A 14390-nucleotide genomic window follows, 5' to 3' on the forward strand; every position below is an offset into this window, starting at 1 on the left:
ACCGTTATTATCTGTTTTCTATTCTGCTCTCGATTTAAGTCTTATTCCATTATGCAGGTGTACATATTGAAGTGTCTAACAAGAGAAAAGATTTCACTTCAACTGACCTAATTCTGTATCTTTATTTTTTTCTTCTTTTCAAGCTATTCCCATTACATTCATCCAGCAGCTGAAGAACATGGATGCAGAGGAAGGGAGCAACGTCATCTTGCGTTGTGAACTCTCCAAATCTGGAATACCAATTGAATGGATGAGAGGGCAAGATGTGTTGAAGAATGGAGTGAAATACCAGATGAGAAGGTGGGAGACAACCCTGGAGCTTTTGATATGGAAATCCGTTCCTGAGGACAGTGGGTTCTACAAGTGTTTGTGTGCTGATCAAGTCACATCGGCCACTGTCAAAATCAAAGGTTGCAAATAGTCCACTGATAAAATAGCATCAAATCTCTATTCTTTGGTTGTAAATATTTCTGAAACTTTCACAGCTCTGCCACTCACCTTCAAACAGAAACTGCGTAACATGACCTTCGAGGAGGGCAGCACGGCAACTTTACGTTGTGAGCTTTCCAAAGCATCTCTCTCTGTGGAGTGGAGGAAGAGTGAGGAAGAGCTCATTAAGAATGGTGACAAATATCACATTCGCCAGAGGGACACACTCAATGAACTGAGTATCCGGAATGTGACGCCAGAGGACAGTGACATTTACACGTGCAGTTGCGGGAGCATAGAGACCACAGCTACTCTCACTGTCAATGGTACAGTAATTAGTTAAACTGTTGTCAGACTGTGTACAATAATTGTACTAACATTAGTTTATTACAATACAGCACAATACACATTTTAAAGACCTTTGATGCATTCATGTTTCTGTTTTTCAGTGAAGATGGATATACAATTTATTTTCTTGGGGAATGATTAATTTATTATGTTGCTTCTATTCGTACATATAAATGCCAATGTTTGTTTTTAGCACTCCCAATCACATTCAGGCAAAAGCTCAAGAACCTTCAGGTGGAGGAAGGATACAACATCACGCTATCTTGTGAGATCTCTAAGCCTGGCATCGCTGTGGAGTGGAGGCTGGCCGGTGAGATGCTAGAAGATGGTGAGAAGTACCAGATGAAGCAGAGAGGCACTATGCTGGAGCTGACCATCAGAGATGCTCTACCACAGGACAGTGGCATCTATACCTGTGTCTGCAGAGACCAGAAGACAAAGGCCACTGTTAAAGTCATTGGTATGTTACACAATACGTGAAGGGTGCTATTTTTAGTGTTGTTTTGTGTGCTAATGATTCCTTCTGAGGAAAATGAATCATTAACGTGAAGGAATTGAATCGAATTAGTTCATGAACTGTTTCTTTCTTTTTGCTTGGCCGTCTTGTGGCATGGGGGTGAATGCAAACGAGTTGCCTGCCATGGCTGAAGTGTTCTGTCACTCACTTCTGGTGTACTGAGGAACTAGGTTAGGGTTAAGACTGATTTGTTCATTTGTGAACTGTTCGGCGCAATGTGCATGTACAATAAGTGATTCCTTTGCCAGAAGAACTTATGAATTATTTCAACCGCAAGTCCTGATGTCCTCGTGGAGATAACTTTCACTACCTGCCTTTTTTTCAAGCTAATAACTAATTTTAAGTCAGTCAAACACATGTGGGGAAAAAAAATATATATATTTTTTTAAATTTCAAAATCTCCCCACCTTTTCTTCTTTTCAATACATGACAACTACACCGCATAAAGTACTTCGGTGAATGTGTTGAGTGAATGTGAACTTCAGATGGCTTCCCAGCTGATCCATCGTGCCGCTGTCAACTGACATGTAAAGCATAATTTTTAGTGTGTTTTTGACCAAAAAAAAGTATCTTTCTGGGCTCGTTTCCTTAAGGGCTTAAGCCCACAATTGAACACTAGATCCCTGACCTCACAAATGGATCAACAGACACACCACAAAATCTTATAGACTGTCTTCCCAGAAAAGTAGAAGATACAAATCAGAGACCAACTCTGTGTACAATATTTGAATCCAATACACCTTGTTGGTGCTGCTGTTGGGTGTCAGTGCTATGATACATTATGTCCATATAGTGAATCATTGGTAATAAGTGCTCTTCCTTGACTATAATAATAATAATAATAATAATAATTAATTATGCCATAAACTGGAACATCTATTTTGTTCTTGTGAAGCTGTGCCCGTCACATTTAAGGGGAGTCTGAAAAGCCAGGAGGCAGAAGAGGGCAATAGTGTGACACTGCGCTGCGAAGTGTCAAAGACTGATGCCCTGTTAGAGTGGCAGAAAGATGGACAGGTGCTGCCCGAGGAGATGTCTGGAAGAAAATATCAGATAAAGCTGGAAGGCAGGATAGCTGAGTTGACCATTGTCAATGTTCAAGTGGAAGATGCGGGGAGGTACAGCTGCATGACAGGAGATGAGAAAACTAGTGCCGAACTCAAAGTGATACGTAAGTGGCATGTCAGTACATACAGTATAAAATATATTATTTGAATATTTCTCTATTGACTACATAAATCTACATGTCCTCTGCCAAACAGCTCTTCCTGTCACATTCAAACGTAAGATCCAGAATTTGGAGGTGAAGGAAGGTGACAGTGGATTTTTCTGCTGTGAGCTCTCCAAACCTGGAGCTCCAGTGGAGTGGAGGAGAGGTCGAGTGCTTCTGAGGAGTGGAGGGAAGTATGAGATGAAGCAGGAAGGGCCATACACGAAGTTGATCATCAACAATGTGGAAGATAGCGACGCTGGGAAATACTTTTGCAAGACCAAGGACAGCGAGTCAACTGCCGAGCTGTCGGTGCAAGGTGACTTCACTGTCAGACACACAATCAAGTTAATAAATTTTATTTTACTTTTGTTTGCGTCATGAAAGAACAATATAATCAATGTCATTAATGTACTAATGTAAAATTGAATTTAGCAGTACGACAAATTATTTCACATTTTGCATAAGATCACAGAACAGCAGTGTCATGAATATTTATTGTGTTCAATATGATTTTGAAAAATCCATATCAGATGATACAATGCACTTTTGGAATAGCAGTTGAGTGTGAAGCAACTGGGATTAAAAAAAAAAAATCAGTACCTCCAAATTTGAGGCCATGATCTTCAGTCAGAAAAGAGTAGATTGACACGGGAGGTCAAGGAAGAGACCCTGCCCCAAGTGGAGGAGCTCAAGTATATCAGGGTCTTGTGCATGTGGGAGAGAAGAATGTAGCAGATTGTAAGGTGGATTGGTGCAGCCACTGTATTTATGTGCACTCTGCATCGGTCGGTCGTGGTGAAAAAGGGTTTTAGCCGAAATACTTCTACCCTCACATTTGGTGAAAGAACAAGATCATGGATAGGTTTCCTCTGCAGGGTGTCTGGGCTCTCCCATTGAAATAGAGTGATGAGTTGATCATCCAAGGGAGGCTCAGAGTCGAGCCACTGCTCTTCTGCAGAGACCGGAAGAGTGGGAGTGCTTTAGGATGCCCCTGAAGAGCTGGACAAAGTGGCTAGGCAGGGGGATACCACATATCCTATTCGGGGTCACGAGGTGCTGGAACCTATCCCAGCAACTTCAGGCTGAAGGGAATCCGCTTTCTGAACGGCTCACCAGTCAGTCACAGATCACATATTATTATCCCTTAAGGAGAAGTTCAACGCACTCTTGGCTGTACAGTATTTATCATATACACCACACAACCAAATCATACACACAATGGTGTGCGGTGCTGCCCATCTTCTAAGATGCCTCAATTCTTTCCTTAAATTTATTCAAGTATTCATCAGGCAAGGGCAATGTAAGAGGTTCAAGCTAGAGGAAGGTTTCAGGGATTGTTTTATGGTTAGTGAAGTGCTGACCATTGAATATTGACTGACAGAGGCTATAGTATTTTCAATATGTGGCATGGATCTCGAGGAACCAAAATTCCTGGCAGCAGCCCGTCTTCAAGTATTGTTGTGCCTGTCTTTCATGAACGGTTTTCCTACCTGACAGGTTTACCACCACATTTCACACTCATGCTTGCCAACCAGGAGGTTATTGAGGGGAACAGTGTGTTTCTGCGCTGTGAACTCAACAAACCTGCCCACTCTGTGGAGTGGAGGAGAGGAGGGCAGGTGTTGAGACAAGGAAACAAGTACCAGATGAGGAAGAAGGATTTGCAGCTGGAGATGACTATTGGGGAAGTCACTCTCAATGATGCTGGTGATTACACTTGCATTTGTGGTGAAGAAAATACTACAGCTCGCCTCTCAGTGAATGGTCAGTATACAGGAATTCAATTGTGAGTACATATGATATATTGTTCCTCTTAAATACACATGAAATAAAAATAACTATTAAAGCCAAACCTGGTTAAACCTATTGCCCCTAATTTTGGGCAAACGTTTCTCTTGTGAGTACCTATTATGTAGTAAATATTCGTATTCATTTCGGTCATTTCATTCTCAGGGCATTGAATTGATTACAACTCGACGGTTCTGTTGGTCTTAGAAGACATTTCGCCTCTCATCTGAGCATACTCAGGTTGTGAATTCGACCCAGACGCAGAGAGGAGGGAGGGGGCAGTTCATGAATGAATGTTTATTTTTGGACCGCGTGATAGTAAGCAAAGAAAAGTGATGTTAGATCTAGGGTTAGAAGGGATCCACATGCACATGTTCAAGGGGTGGACTCAGGTTGATAAAGGATACATTTGATACATAAATATATTGCGAGAAAAGTCACTGGGCAATAAAATGTTAGTAATATTCTTGCAATAATATGATATTTTTGGAGAATTTGACAGATATTGGAATAAAATTATTAAGAAATGAATGAATAAATAAAACCATAATATTGTCGTAAGTTAGCTGTTTAAGACGTTAACTCCAAGAAGGAAGAAGCTGTTGGAATGTCTGTTAGTTTTAGTTTGGATTGTTTGGAAGTGCCTACCTGAGGGAAGGAGCTGGAAGAGCAGGTGACGAGAGTTTGGAGTGTCCAAGACCATTTGGCATGCTCTTGTCTTTGTTCTGGCAGCGTGCAAATCCTTTAGGGTTGGTAGGGGGGTACTGATAATATTTTCAGCAGTTTTTATTGTCTGTTGTAGTCAGAGTTTGACCCTTTTTTTTTAAGAAGCACCAAACCAGACTACACAGTACGCAGTACTGATTCGATAACAGCTGTTTAGAAATGTCTCAACAGCTCCCATAGCAGGCCGTGCTTAGTCAGAAATCTTAGGAAGTACATCCTCTCATGGGCCTTTTTTTGAGGATGAAGTTGATGGTAATCTCCCACTTCAGACTGATTCTGAAAGCCTCGACAGTTGACACAAGGCAGCTGGGCAGTGTGAGGGGCAGCTGTTTCGAAGGATCTCTCCTGAAGTCCAAGATCATCTCAATAGTTTTTAGTAAGTTCAGGTCCAGGTTGTATTGCCCACACCACAGCTCCAGCCTCTCCACTTCCTGCCAATGCACAGACTCAGCACTGTTTTAGACGAGGCTGATTGTGGTATCATCTGCAAAGTTCATGAGTTTTGCAATCAATATTGTCTTTCCATATGTATTGAGTCTGTCTCTGAAACTCGGAAGATTTTTCAGTCAACACAAAATTCCGATACATTTCAAAACTGGTAAGACCTGTAAGACAAAAGTTGGTACACCCTAAAGACTGGACACCACACACTCAGAAAAGCAATCTTGTGTATGCAGTCAAGTGTAGTGAGGAATGCACAGATACATATAGTAAATTGGGGAAACTAAGCAACAACTGATCCGACAGAAGCATTGACAGATGGGCAAAAACGTCAGCTGCCTCCTTAAACCTCCAAGAGAAACAAGGCTCTTTTGAGAACAAAAATGTCCATATTCTGCTCAGAGAAGACAGATGGCTTGAAAGTGAGAAGAGAGATGGCACATACACAAAGTAAAACAGAGGAGACATATGACATCACCTCATCATATGCAATACTGCCCTTTTGTCCATTCCAATAATTCTGATTCCAAATCACAGCACGGCACTGCTTCCTTGTTCGTGAAGAAACTCCATGACAACTTTACAAGTGAATGGAATATCAATGAGGGAGTTTCCACCCAATGACTGTGGTCGACTGACAATGCCTCATGGGCAGGGGGTGGAAGCACTCCTCCCCATTTTTATATTCCAAAAAAAAAATATCCCATATGTGGTCTGGGTGAAGTTGGAGCATAAACAGTTGAGTCTTCTACACAAACACTGGCTAGATCATCCTAACCAGGTTTTCTTGCATGAACTGATGAAACCTGCTCAGATGAGAGGTGAAACCTCTTCTAAGGCAAACAGAACACTACAGTTGTGATCGAGTCAATACACTGAAATTACCTACTGAGTCACTCTATATGGAACATGCAGTGCAAATTCTTCAACTCACAGCCCATAGTAGCAGCTGAATTAATCAATTCTTCATTTCATAGCTCAAGACTTTCAGGACATCCAAGGCGGCAGAGTGAATGATTGGCTAGGACATCTTTTTCACAGTTCGGAGGACCGAGGTTAAAATCCTGGCTCCGGCTATGTGATGTTTGCATGTTCTCTTCGTGCCTCCGTGGGTTTTTGCCTCCCACATCAAAACATCCGTGGTAGGTTGATTGAAGACTCCAAATTGCCCGTAGGTGTGAATGTGAGTGTGACTGGTTGTTTGTTTGGGTAGTATGTGCCCTGCGATTCCTGAGCTACCAGTTCAGGATGTAGCCCGCCTCTCACCCAAAGATAGGTGGGTTGGCTCCAGGATGCCTGTAACCCCAATGAGGATAAGTGGTACAGAAAATGAATGGATAGGCATCCAAAATTATGAGGGAATTGTGAGAGGCCTTTTTTGTTCCAGCATGCCAGAAGTGCAAAGGCATGTTTGGATGAGTTAATTAGGCACTCTCTTTTAATACTCTGATACAATCATGTAGAAACATAGTTACAAGGAGGCAAATGATTCCCAATTTTTATTTTTTTATTTTTACATCCTGTTATCAGGGTATAACCTAGTGTCTAAATACTTTCTTTCAGTAAAGTGGATGATGTAGTTTAGTGACACTCAAAAAACATCATTACCTTGATAGAACACACAAAATTCATCATCAATTAAACCCCTAAAAAAGACTAAGCTGAGTGATACCATACAGTATGTGTTACCTTTCATAAAAATATCAAAATTTCTTATTTTTAGAACGACCAGTCAAATTTCTGCGTGAACTGTGTAATGCTGAAGTGCAGGAAGGCAACGGAGTACTGCTTTGCTGCCAGCTTTCCAAAGCAGAGCTCACTGCTCAGTGGATGAAGGGAGATGAAGTGTTGACCGATGGTGACAAGTATCAGCTCAAGCAGAGAGGCTCCACAATGGAGCTGCTCATCAGAAAGAGTCAGCCTGAAGACAGTGGTGTTTACAGCTGCATTTGCCAAGACGTTAAAAGTACTGCCACAGTTATAATCACTGGTGAGAGGCACTGCGCCTGTGGGAACACAGGTTTATATGTATTTAAAGACAAAGATAATTGCATGAACTTATTGACCACAGAATTAGTGGCATCAAAAATGCTGCCTTTCCAAAGAAAATATGTATTATTAATTCAACATTATAGTAGCAGTTAGTTGTAGTCAGAACAATATAGTGTCATATAGTGATCGTGTAAAAGTGCTTTGCATCTTACTGAGAGCTGTTTATAATGTTGTTGTTACTTTATTCAGAAATAGTGAGCTGAATTTGGCCAAGAAGTTGGTAACACCTGGACTCCAGCCAAATGCAGGCTACACATTCACAAAATAGCTTTAACACCTACCTAAGCTAATAATAAAACAGTAGAAAATCCCCAGAAGCACTAATAGAAAATGCAAATTCAAGACAGGAAAGCCAGAGCTCAGACTTGTACACACAACATTAGAATTGTAAGGCTGACTACTTGGTCACTATGCTATCTTATTTAGCTATACACAGAGAGATGCAGCCAAATGTGATTGAAGTAAGTGAACACTTTTGCAGTTGGACTCATGCATATCAAGGAAGTGAGGGCCACATATCGTCTGAGGAGTTGCAGTGGAAACACGTAGACTGTTATGTTGTTTTGTTTTGAGGCTCCACAATACTGTCTTGTTTTTTGGGGTTTGTTTTAATTGAAGCACAATAACATGACACAATTCTCAAGGAAGAAGCAGATGTCAGCCATGCCGACTGGCGTCGAGAGCGTTAGACACGCTCAATGTCATGCAGCTGCGATACAGCATTTTTCAGAGGGTTATTCAGTCTCGTTAGGTTTTAAAAGCGTGTTTACTGTTGTGGTTAAGTTTACATTCCTCACAGTGATGTCGCCTTTCAGCAATTCCAGTGACATTCAAGCAAAAGTTGAAGAACCAAGAAACAGTGGAGGAGAGCAGTGTGACGCTCCACTGTGAACTCTCCAAACCAGTAATCCCAGTTGAGTGGAGAAAGGATGATCAGCTCCTGAGCGAGGGAGCCAAATACCAAATGAAGCAAGAGGGCAGATTGTGTGAAGTGCTGATCAAAAATCTAACGCTCAAGGATGCTGGCGAATACAGCTGCTCTGTTGGTACAGTTGTGACTTCAGCGGATATCAAAGTAAGAGGTAGGCTTCATCAAATCAATACAAGCTACCTGTGAGCACAAGTCACAGTTTACTTGGTAAGTTTATGGGAAAACATCCAAGAATTGGAAATGCTGCTTCACCCACTTACAGGTAATTCATTGCAGAAATCGTAAACAATGATTGGTCGCATACATGGTCGATAGTAAGTGTAATGTTGGATGTATCTTCAGCATCTACACTCTATACTGTAGATTCTACAGTATAGTCAACAGTTTTATTACAAAAAGATTACCAAAATAATAATAATTGTCATACAAGATGCCAATCTTCATTTGGATTTGTACTGTTAGACTTTTAATGTCAGTAAAAATGAGTCTCACATTTCACTACCATATACCAACTTCGTCCAGTCAACTAGAGATGAAAGCTTCATGATTATCGTTAATGGAAGAAAAATACAATAGACAAAAATATCAGTATTACAAATATGATATTGACGTCAAATATTACATGTTCCAAAAGAAAAAAAGATGTTATATAAATATTGAAAGTTTTGTCAACAGTCCTTTTTTTGCTGCCCTTTTTGCTATAGAGTCAAAATATTATAAACAGTTCTCAGTATGCAGTGCAGTTCTACACAAAGACAAACTTCAAACACATTCATCAAGATATTGTTGAATCCCAGTCAAAACTAAACCTTTTAAAGAACTTCTAATAGCCATCATGTGTTGGATCCTATTCCATTGTGTGTACCTAGGATAGTTTGTATCAAAAAGGCTTTGAACTCTGATTGATTTTCATGTATTGTTTCCCCCCCAGCCCTTCCCATTACATTCAAGCAAGAACTTCAGAATTTAGAAGTGAAAGAAGGTGCCAGTGGCGTGTTCTGCTGTGAGTTGTCCAAACCTGGAGCTCCGGTGGACTGGAGGAAAGGACGAGTGATCCTGAAGCCCGGTTACAAATACGAAATGAAACAGGATGGAAATTTCACCAAACTGTTTGTCAACAATGCAGAAGAGAGTGATGCAGGGAAGTACACTTGTAAGACTACAGACAGCCAATCCACTGCTGAGCTCACAGTAAAAGGTGAGTTATCTCTCATTTACTACAATACACTAAATTGTCCTGTCCAGATGTTCACAATCAGATCTACAAACATTTCCAGCACCCCCCATCACATTCAAAACAAAGTTAAAGAACCTGCAAGTGGAAGAGGAAAACAATATAACGTTGACATGTGAATTGTCCAAGCCTGGCCTTTCTGTTGAATGGAGAAAAGGGCAGGAGCTTCTGAAAAACAATTTCAAGTATCAGCTAAGAAATCGAAACAACATGCTGGAGCTGACCATCAAAAACACTCAGCTGGAGGACAGTGGCATCTACAGCTGTGTATATGGCGATGCTAAGACTGCAGCCAACATCACAGTCACGCGTGAGACATGATTGCTATGTGTATGTGTTTTGTGAAATATTACTAATTTTGTCTGTCTCACATCCACAGCTATCCCCTTCACCTTTAAGATGGGTCTAAAGAACCAGGAGGCCGCTGAGGGAGGTAACGTGACCTTGCGATGTGAACTGTCCAGGACTGGGGTATCTGTACAGTGGTGGAAGGGAGAAGACCAGCTTTATCAAGGTGGGAGGTATCACATGACTCTCAAGGAGAACATAGCTGAGATGAGCATCAGAAACATCCAGCCAGAGGATGTTGGGGAGTACAGTTGTATTTTTGGCGAGCAGAAGACGACAGCTGAAGTAAACGTGAGAGGTACATATAAAAAAAAGCATGTCTTGTTTTTTTTTCTTACAGAAGCTGTTCTTGGAAGAATTTAGGAGGCATTGGTACAATATGTAGTGAACTGAAATTATTATCAATGAACTGAGTTTTTGGCACACACTAATGATCCAGTTGTTTATTTGTAAAAAGGTTTTAAATGTAATGGCCTGATCTGAACTTGAAATTATGCCAGCATATACCACTTAGCTTTTTCAAAAGGAATAACTTAATTTATCTTTTATGGTAGCGGCGGCATCAGTGTTCTTTGAAAAGGAACTGGACAGCCAAGCGGTGATGGAGGGCAAATCTGTGCTGTTGTCCTGTGAGGTTTCCAGTATGAATGTTCCTGTCACTTGGAAGAAGGACAATGTGGTAATTGAAGAAGGGCGACGCTTAACTATAACAAAAAAAGGAGCTATGCATATGCTTGAGATCAAGCAATTGCACCTGGAGGATTCAGGTGAATACTGTTGCATCACTAGGGGCAAGAAGACCACCGCCAAGTTGATTGTGAGGGGTATGTAGAAAAAGAAGAATCCGTTCCCATATTTATAATTTTTGTCTGTCACTCCATCGCAACGAAAGTCATTCTCCTACACAGAGCGAGTGAAGATTGTTACAGAGCTTAAAGACGTTACTGTGGCTGCGGGGGAGGACGCTGTGTTTGTGTGCGAGCTTAGTCACGCCAATGTGAATGAGGGTGTGTGGTGGCTGGGGTCCAGTCCACTGCAGAAGAATGAAATGAACCAGATGACATGTCGGGGTCGCCAACACCGACTTGTCCTCACTATGACAACACCTGAGGAGACGGGTATCGTGGCATTTGTGGTCGGAGAAGAAAGGACTGTGGCGAGTCTTTTAGTGGTGCCAAAGCCCAAAGGTGAGGAGGTACATATCTTAATTAAGGCCCGTTATGATGATTTGTTAAGTTAAAGAGATGTTTTAATGTTCAGTTTTATTTGAGGAGGAGCCTCAAGATGTTCTAGTTTTGGAAGGAGAGATTGCTACTTTGTCCTGCACAATCAGTGACCTCACAACCACTGTTACCTGGAGGCGCAACCATATTCCTCTCAGAAACTGTGATAAATTTGAGATACGCAAGGAAGGAAAAGTGAATTTACTGCTCATCCATGCTGTTGATCCCCTTGATGCTGGGGTTTACTCCTGTGATACAGGCGATGCACAGGCCAGTGCCAAGCTTAGTGTGAAAGGTATTATCAGAAGTGAGGCGCCATTACAAAGTGAAGGTCAGTCCATTTGCGTCATTTGTCTTTTCTTCTTCAGCGCTCCCACCATTTTTCCAGGAAGAGTTGCAAAGTGTTGTGACTGAAGAGGGAAGCTCGGCCATCCTTTACTGTGAGCTGTCCAAACTCGGGCTGCCGATACACTGGATGAAGAACAGGTTGCCACTGAGCTCTGGCAGGAAGTACGAGATGAAGCAAGATGGTTGCTTCCTCCAGCTACTCATTAAGGAGCTTAAACTTGAGGACAGTGGCAGCTACACATGTCAAGCAGGAAATGCAGAAACTACTGCAACTGTTACAGTCAAAGGTAAGGTTGAATGCAAATTTGATAAAGTATATGCAGCATGCAGTACACTACTGTAAATAGACAAAAGTACAGTACTTCCCAAAACTATTTGATTGGATTCATGTCTGAGGTCTGTTTGGGCAGGCAATAATGTTTGTAGTTTGTAGTGTTTGGTGCACATTTTAGAACTGAGAGGTTTCCATAAGCACTTACAAAAAGATTACAGGATTGAATTCTCACCTGTTTCTTACCATAAGTCAGTTCAGATGGGCTCCAACTCATCAGTAACGCTAATGAGGACAAGGAGTGTCCAAATAGAGTGATGGCGGGATGGTTCAGTTTTGCTTTGATTACATTCAGATTTTGGACCTTGGCTATCCATTATTCCCCAGAGCTACCTTCATTCTTCAAGAAAGATTTACAAAATGTGTCAATGGAAGAGGGGGCCTCAGTTTCCTTGAGCTTTGAGCTATCCAAACCTGGAGTGCCAGTGGAATGGAAGAAGAATGGACTGCCTTTGAGAGCCAACAGGAAGTATGAGATGAAACAAGATGGCTGCCTCCTCCAGCTTAACATTGTGGGTCTCAAACCTGAAGACAGTGGAAGATATTCATGTTATGCAGGAAGTGTAGAATCAACTGCTATTTTGACAGTGAAAGGTATGTACAGTCTCTGCCTCAATTTTCTGTTGAGGGTTTCTCTCACACTTGAATCAAATCTTTCCTAGAATTCCCACCATTTTTCAAAGAAAACTTAAAGAATGTAATGGCTGAGGAGGGCAGTGTTGCCTCCCTGTGCTGTAAGGTATCAAAGACAGATACTTTAATACAATGGAAGAAGAACAAGGTGCCATTAAGAGTTGGTAGCAAATATGAGATGAAGCAGGATGGCTACATCTGCCAGCTCAAAATCAAGGAGCTGAAACCTGAAGACCATGGAAGTTACACATGTCAAGCGGGAAGTGCAGAGACTACTGCAACTGTGTCAGTAAAAGGTGCTGTTTTTGTACCTTTTAGTTTGTTTTTTGGGGCTTGAAATGATACCGTTACATTGGATGTCAATAATTATCTAAATGAGACTCTTTTTTTAAAAAAAAACATTTTTGTGGGCAATATTAATCACATGTTATGATAAATTTCCCCAGAGTTGGCACCATTCTTTCTTACAAATTTACAAAGTATTGAGGTGGAGGAGGAAGGTTCAATCACCCTGTCCTGTGAGTTATCCAAACCTGGAGCACCAGTGCAATGGATGAAGAACAGGCTGCCTCTGAGGGCCAATAGAAAGTATGAGATGAAACAAGAGGGCTGCCTCCTTCAGATCACTATCAGTAATCTCAAACCTGAGGACAGTGGCAGCTACACATGTGAAGTTGGAAGTGCAGAGACAACTGCAACTGTTTCTGTAAGAGGTGTGTCCTCTCGACAGCTCTTTGAGCTCATTAATAAGCATTGGTTCGATAGAACGTGCTGTGAGAGGTGTTTACATTTTGTCAATCAACATTGAAAAGTTGAATTAAAAAAAGCCCAACAATGAAGGCAAATGCACACCAAAATATTCTATACACTCCATGTATGTTGAGTGGAGAAGTTATTCTATTCAATTATAAGACTAAAACATACAGTAGAACTATTGTTCTAAAGATCTCATGAATTGTGATCTGTGGTTTTCCCAATAGAGCTCCCATTATTCTTCAAAGAAAAATTGGAAAGTCTGGAGACAGAGGAGGGAGGTTCAGTTTCCCTGCACTGTGAGCTGTCCAAACCTGGAGTACCAGTGCGATGGGAAAAGAACAGATTACCTCTGAAGGCCAATAGGAAGTTTGAGATGAAACAAGATGGCTCCCTCCTGCTGCTCACCATCAGTGATCTCAAGCCTGATGATAGTGGTCGTTACACATGTCAAGCAGGCAGTGCAGAGACCGTTGCAACTGTGGCTGTAAGAGGTGTGTCCACTTGAATAAAGTATTTCACTTTAATGCAGCTATGTATTCTGAGTGAAAAGCATTTTTTTTCAGGTCTACCCTTTCCTCTCACTTTTGAAGCATTAACCTTATTGTTTTCATAATTCTTGTCCAGAGCGCCCAGTTTCTTTCAGAGCTGACTTGCAAAGTTTGGAGGCAGAGGAAGGCGATACAGCCATCCTGTGCTGTGAACTGTCTAAACCTGGAGTGGCAGTGCAATGGAAAAAGAACAGACTGCCTCTGAGGGACAACAGGAAGTATGAAATGAAACAAGATGGCTGCCTTATCCAACTCATCATCAATGACCTCAGCCAAGAGGACAGCGGAAGCTACACATGTCATGCACAACGTGCAGAAACGTCTGCAACTGTAGCTGTGAGAGGTATTCCCATTTTGTAGACACATTCACATTTAATATGCAAGTAAACAAAACACCAAATTATTTACATAAAGATAAATTTGTGTCTAAATTTCACAATGTGGGAGATTTCTGGAAAAGTTAATGTATTCCCCTTAAATGATAAAATATGGATTTCACATTTAGTTTGGAACCTAAACAGCCT

The 14390-nt window shown here is 41.4% G+C and overlaps 1 protein-coding gene across 1 annotated transcript in view; it reads left to right on the forward strand.

Moving 5' to 3' along the window:
- obscna (obscurin, cytoskeletal calmodulin and titin-interacting RhoGEF a) overlaps positions 1 to 14390 on the forward strand; it is a 47625-nt gene that overhangs the window by 9584 nt on the left and 23651 nt on the right. Inside the window, exons 16-35 of the mRNA XM_061825224.1 lie at positions 144 to 410; positions 486 to 755; positions 971 to 1237; positions 2190 to 2465; positions 2557 to 2823; positions 4005 to 4271; positions 7186 to 7452; positions 8330 to 8596; positions 9377 to 9643; positions 9723 to 9989; positions 10059 to 10325; positions 10582 to 10851; positions 10936 to 11214; positions 11288 to 11545; positions 11619 to 11885; positions 12257 to 12523; positions 12592 to 12858; positions 13009 to 13275; positions 13543 to 13809; positions 13943 to 14209. Of these exons, the coding sequence (XP_061681208.1) occupies positions 144 to 410; positions 486 to 755; positions 971 to 1237; positions 2190 to 2465; positions 2557 to 2823; positions 4005 to 4271; positions 7186 to 7452; positions 8330 to 8596; positions 9377 to 9643; positions 9723 to 9989; positions 10059 to 10325; positions 10582 to 10851; positions 10936 to 11214; positions 11288 to 11545; positions 11619 to 11885; positions 12257 to 12523; positions 12592 to 12858; positions 13009 to 13275; positions 13543 to 13809; positions 13943 to 14209 (5358 nt within the window). The remainder of the gene's footprint in view (positions 1 to 143; positions 411 to 485; positions 756 to 970; positions 1238 to 2189; positions 2466 to 2556; positions 2824 to 4004; positions 4272 to 7185; positions 7453 to 8329; positions 8597 to 9376; positions 9644 to 9722; positions 9990 to 10058; positions 10326 to 10581; positions 10852 to 10935; positions 11215 to 11287; positions 11546 to 11618; positions 11886 to 12256; positions 12524 to 12591; positions 12859 to 13008; positions 13276 to 13542; positions 13810 to 13942; positions 14210 to 14390) is intronic.

This window comes from Syngnathoides biaculeatus, chromosome 7 (genome assembly GCF_019802595.1).
Source record: "Syngnathoides biaculeatus isolate LvHL_M chromosome 7, ASM1980259v1, whole genome shotgun sequence".
Taxonomy (NCBI): Eukaryota; Metazoa; Chordata; class Actinopteri; order Syngnathiformes; family Syngnathidae; genus Syngnathoides; species Syngnathoides biaculeatus.